Below are 6,153 nucleotides of genomic sequence, written 5' to 3' on the forward strand. Positions count from 1 at the left end.
CACTCACACTAACTACAGCTATCACTGTGTCTAATTTGATGTTTTCACTCACTGGACTCTGAAATGATTTAATAGAGATTTCTGGGTGGTTGTCATTCATGTCTTCAACGAGGATCTTTATGGTACATTGTCCTGACAAACTGTTGGCTCCTTTGTCTGTAGCTATAACTTCCATATCATAAATCCTGAAATCCTCATAGTTCAACATTCCTTTGACAGTAATTTCACCTGTGGTTGGATTCAGATTAAATGTCTCCTGAGTTTTCTCAGATGTGTATAAACTATATGAATATGTTAGATCAGAGTTAGATCCTTCATCTAAATCTGTTGCATTAAGATGGAGAACAAGACTTCCAATGGGAGAATTTTCCATTATTTTAACATTTAGACTGGTTTTGTCAAATGTWGGAGCATTATCATTAGTGTCTAAAACACGAACAATAACACTGGCTGTGCCAGAACGAGCAGGTGTTCCTCCATCTACAGCTGTGAGAARTAAWTTYTGAACAGCCTGCTGCTCCCGGTCTAAGGCTTTTTTTAATATTAAATCTGCAAATTTRGTTCCTTCTCTTCCTGTTTGAACTTCTATATTAAAATATTCACTTTCACTCAATTGATACGTTTTCACCGAATTTGATCCAACATCAGGATCAACAGCATTACTGAGWGAAAACCTCTCTCCTTTTGGCGTCGCTTCAGATATGTCTAAATGAATGGCCTCTCTCCTAAACTGCGGGGCGTTGTCATTCATGTCTAGAATTTCTACTTCTATGTTAAACATCCGCACTGGGTTCTCTAGTGTGACTTCCAGTCTAATATAACATGACACTAATGATTTAAACGTGCAAATGTGTTCTCTATCAATTTTCTCTACAATGTACAGCTCCCCAGTCTCTTTGTTCACATCCAGATATTTCTTGTTAGCGATGATGTCGAGCCGCATTTTCCTCTTTGTCAGCGTTTTAACATCCAGACTGAGATCAGCAGCGAGGTTTGCAACCACTGATCCTTCCTTCATCTCTTCAGGTATAGAGTAATGAGTCACTGAGGCCGAAATTTCACAAATAAGTGTACAGAAATGAAAGAGCAGCACGTACCTTTGCAACGAACCCTTTGTTTGAAAAGAAGCCATTGTTTTAGCCACGAATCACAGATTATAGATTATATAAGACACGTTATTAGTAAAAATGATTTTGTTCGAAAGGCGTTGATTTTAATCCTGTTCAAAACGCATTMTAATCKCMTGAAAATAGAYATAAATCCMTATCCACGTCTGCCGAGGCTGTTTCAGCACCACGGAGCTMTTCCGTGCTGCAAAGCGTGCTTCACATTAAACTGCTCCCTGTCACGGTGGTCAAAGACGGCATTTTTATGAATAAAACAGCGCCACCGTGTCTGCTAATAAAACAGGTAATTAAAGCTGAGTATAAATAATACAATATAAAATGTTCATTATACAGATATTATATTATTTTATTTAAGCAAAATTAATGCATTTCTTATGTATTTCCATAGTTATAAATATGTATTTTCAAAACAGAAAAGAAATCTAAAATTATAACATAAACACACTAGGATTCTTCTTTATACTTATTTGATTTGCTGCATTTAAAATTTTGTTTTGCGTTTTGTTTGTGTGTTTTTATTTATTTATTTATTTATTTATTTATTTATTTATTTATGTAAGTTGTCTTATAAAATCTCGGTCGGATGTATAAGTACACTAACTTCGTTGGTATGGATTTGTAATTTTACCAAGTATTTTTATTGTAACTTTTACTTTTATTTTCTGTTATTCAAAACATAAAAAAATATACCTTTAGTTCTTTACCTTGAAATTCAACACCTAGTTACACGTTGCAATTATTAAATGACCAAATTCTTCATAAGAGGTGTTGTTCATGCCACTCTAAAAATGAATTGTTGAATTCACTTAATAAACTTTTGTCACCTGGTTCCACGTTGTTTTAAAGAGAATGTCTAAAGTTATTTACATTTACTCAGCTCTGTTCAGTGAAATCAGTTTGGTTAATTCAACACTTCATTTCTTAGAATGTGTACATGGAGATTATTTTACTTTTACTTTCTTGATTATTGTGAGCAGTTTTGAAGAAATTTAAAGATAGTAGAGGTTAGTACTAAAAGCACAACACTATATTCTTAGGTTTTCCTTTTTGTAGTGTTGACAGTGTTTAATCTATTATGTTTTGATTGAAATAGGTTCAGTTACATGCCCGAAATATGTGACAACACATAATTAAATGTTGGGACAACTTTAGCTGAGAATTTTGTCTGATTGCCTGTGATTCAGTCGTAGGTCAGTATGGGGCGAACGCAGGCATTGAAGAAGGTGTATAAATACATGAACTTCCTGTTTTTCCGGTAGTGTTGGTTTCCTGTCAGCTTTATCGACAATAAACCTCACTCAGATCCAGAATTCTGGTGTTGTATGGTTTAATTCCTTCTACAAGTCATTTTATTTTACAGTTGTGTTTCTAATATTGACTTCAGTTTATTGAATACGAATTTTCTTACAGTTTTATGAATTTTACTCAAGTACTTATCATTGAAATGAATTTTTACCAAAGTTCTTTTCTGTTAAGATATTTTTACTTTGACTTAGTTACAGTATTTATGGTAAGTTCTTTAAACAATTCTTTAAATTTTAACTAAAAAATCTGCATAAAGAAAATAATCTTACAAATATGATTTGGTAAAGAAATGCTACATACATAAACAAGAAAAATATGAAATTGTAGTCAAAATTGTTACCAAAGACATATATTTTAAATGATGTCACTAAGGTTAAAAAGGAGGTTTGTTTGACTCTAATGCATTTTAGAACATGCATGTATTGTCAGAATGTATTACTATGAAGATGGTGTCTACTGTTCTCAAACTAACATTGTAATTATTGCTAGTTTTAATTTGAGATGTGTTATAAAGGTCAGTTCAGTGAAATAATTCATTCAAAAAATTTTGAAAATGTTAATTGAAACATTCATTACCTGCAGAGTAGAAGCTGCAGAGTCACTGGTCTCTGAATGACCTGTCCCTCTGGGGATACTGGACACGATGTACCTGGAGCCRTTTGGCACAGGCTGRCTGACCACCAGCTTTCCTTTCCTGGTCTCTGCTAGAAACAGACTGTACCAGTAGGCATCGTTGGACACCAGAGTGGAGTCTGCGATGGTGGAGTTCCTCTCACTGATCACACTGTTCCTGSTGGGAGGAGCAGCTTTGCTGGGCTTGGCTTTCTGACACTTGAGCACGATGGTGACCAGGATGGTGATGAGCAGGAGAAATGACACCGAGCCCAGACCGATCACCAAATACAGGTTGATGTCTGAAAAGATGTCATATTCCAGAGACATCTCAGTCATGTCAGAGTAGGCCTTAACAGCAGTCTCCACTGTCAGCAGCTTGATGGTGACTGTAGCAGACAGAGCGGGCTCCCCGTTGTCCTTGGCAACAACAACCAGTCTGAYYTGGCGRGGGTCTTTGTAGCTGAACATCCTCATGGTCCGGATCTCTCCGTTGTACTGGTCCAGACTGAACAAGGAGGCYTCAGTCACCTGGAGGAACTGGTAGGTGATCCGAGAGTTGTGCACAGAGTCRGTGTCCAAGGCGATCACRTTGGCAACCAGMGAGCCTTTATCAGTGGATCTGGGGATCTTTTCCTCCACCAGAGAGCCGTGTGCGCGCCATGGAGACACAATAACTGGAGCGTTGTCATTCTGGTCCACAATGACGATGTGAACTGTCACYTTGCTGCTGAGAGGAGGAGAACCAGAGTCTCTGGCCTCGATGTGGAACAGAAACTCCTGRTCAATCTCATAGTCAAAAGTTTTCAGAGCGTAAAGATTGCCGTTCTCTGGATTGATGGAGAACAACATGGACATGGAGGTGTTGGCMATCTCCTTCTCCAGGATGAAATAAACTAGATACTGGTTTTCATGGAGGTCAGGGTCAAACGCAGTGAGGGAGCTGAGCAGGGCTRCYGGGGCYTTATTCTCCATCACACGTATAGTATAAAAAGACTGGGGGAACTGMGGAACATTGTCATTAACATCCAGCAGATGCACAGTTATCGTCTCATTATCAGATAAAGGCGGTGTTCCTGCATCTGTCACAATCAGGGTGATGACATATTCTGCCACCTTTTCGCGATCTAATGGCTCTGACACTATGAGCTCATAATGTGTGGGTCTGTCGATGGATTTGTTTAGAATAAAAGGCATGGCCTCGTGTATTGATAAACTCACTTTCCCATTGTTACCACTATCCCGGTCACCTGTCCCAACCAGCGCAATAACGCTCCCAACAGCTATATTTTCAGCTACAGTGTTTTTCACTGACTGCACGTTGATTTCCGGATAATTATCATTCATGTCCGTGACATGAACCACCATTTTGCACTGCCCCAGCAGGGGGTGCGCACCTTTATCCCTGGCTTCAATGTGCATCTCATAAAATTTCATATCTTCATAATCGATCGTTCCTTTAACTGTCACCTCTCCTGTGTTGGGGTTCAGCGCAAAGACGTCTTGCGTTTTTTCGGACGTGTAAAGCGTGAATGAGTACACTATCTCTGAATTCAAACCCTCATCAAGATCTGTAGCGTTCAGCTTGGTCACTAAAGTTCCTATCGGTGTATTTTCTGTCATGTTAATGAGGTAAACTGGCTTGTCAAAGCGAGGAGGATTATCATTAGTGTCCTGCATTCTAACTATAATGTTGGCAGTGCCTGAGCGCACAGGGACGCCTCCATCCTCGGCTGTCAGGATTAATTTATGAGCAGCATTCTCCTCGCGGTCTAAAGGACTGGTCAGAACCAAATCCACATACTGGGTTCCGTCTGTGCCCGTTTGGATTTCTATTGTGAAATGATCGCTCGCGCTGAGTTTGTAGGTTTTAATCGTGTTAATGCCAACATCTGGATCCACGGCGTTGGGCAAAGAGAACCTCTCCCCCGGCGTGGCGGATTCGGACACGTCCAGCTCCACTCGGTCCCTTCGGAAATGCGGCGCGTTGTCGTTTATGTCCGTTATTCCGAGCTCTATGTTAAAGATGCGCAGCGGGCTCTCTATGATGAAATCGAGCTTTAGAAAACACGACGTGGGCTTCGCCGGACAAAGGAACTCCCGGTCTATTTTCTCCACCACGTACAGCTCGCCGGTCTTTTTGTTAAAGTCCAGATATTTTTTGTTGGTGAATATGTCGAGTTTTACCTCTCGTTGTGCCAAGCCTGCCAGCTCAAGTCCCAGATCCGCCGCGAGATTCGCCACAACGGATCCCCTCTCCATCTCCTCCGCTATGGAGTACCGAGTCACAGACAAAGCGCAGGGCCAGACTGCAGTCCAGACAAAGACAGCGGCCCAAAATGCCATCCTTCCCACTGCAGGACTACACAGATCAGATTAGATACTGTCTGGTGCGTTTAAAGCCCTGAGTGGGATCTTGAGGAAAATCTTTGAAAAAAAAAAAAACGAAATTAAAGATTTTGCTGTTTTAAAAAAAATCAAGACATGTTATCCGGACAGCTCACATCCTACACACCATCTGAAACTAGGTGTGTCAGGATTTATGCTTTAGTGGTGAACAGTGACACCCTGTGACTCCTGCTGCACAGAATTATTGTACAGTAAGCTTGGCCTTATGGCACTACAATAGCATGCAGTGAGTCTAATTTTTTCTCCATTATGTGTGAATTATAATGCTTTTCACTATAATTCACTATATCATAATTCATATATGTCCTTTCTCTTCACAAAACATGTATTACATATTCTCCTATTTGCTGGTTAAGGTCAAGTAGTTTGATTTGTGCAACCAAACTTCAGCAAAAACAAATTGTGAAAACAAATCTAAATGAATGACGCACAATTTCTTTTTAAAATAAGACCAAAAAAATAAATGTGTATAACCAATTCTGCAGTTTTTAGTGTTGGTGTGACACTCACCCGTAAAACCTATTATATACTGTACCACACAAAATCTTGGTTTGCGTTTTCACTGTAGCTTCATCTTTGACATCAAATAGTATAATTTCAAATCTTAAAAGCACTGCTGAAAGTCAAAACAAAAAACTGTAACATACTGTGGTAAAAGTAATAAAACAAATTATACTAAAACATCAATTCTGAGTAAGTT

General features: G+C 39.3%; 1 protein-coding gene across 4 annotated transcripts in view; it reads right to left on the reverse strand.

Annotated features, from left to right (window-relative positions):
- LOC106516989 (protocadherin alpha-C2) overlaps positions 1–5,546 on the reverse strand; it is a 25,504-nt gene extending 19,958 nt beyond the window's left edge. For 3 of the 4 annotated variants that reach the window (XR_001310144.1, XR_001310145.1, XR_001310146.1), the window contains exon 1: positions 3,009–5,546. Coding sequence is in view for 1 of the 4 variants with exons in the window: in XM_014007638.1 (XP_013863092.1) it covers positions 3,009–5,390 (2,382 nt within the window). In the remaining 3 variants the exon portion in view is untranslated. The remainder of the gene's footprint in view (positions 1–3,008) is intronic. The other variant, XM_014007638.1, reaches the window with a different exon arrangement.
- Between the last annotated feature and the right edge of the window lie 607 nt (positions 5,547–6,153).

This window comes from Austrofundulus limnaeus, unplaced genomic scaffold (genome assembly GCF_001266775.1).
Source record: "Austrofundulus limnaeus strain Quisiro unplaced genomic scaffold, Austrofundulus_limnaeus-1.0 Scaffold1, whole genome shotgun sequence".
Taxonomy (NCBI): Eukaryota; Metazoa; Chordata; class Actinopteri; order Cyprinodontiformes; family Rivulidae; genus Austrofundulus; species Austrofundulus limnaeus.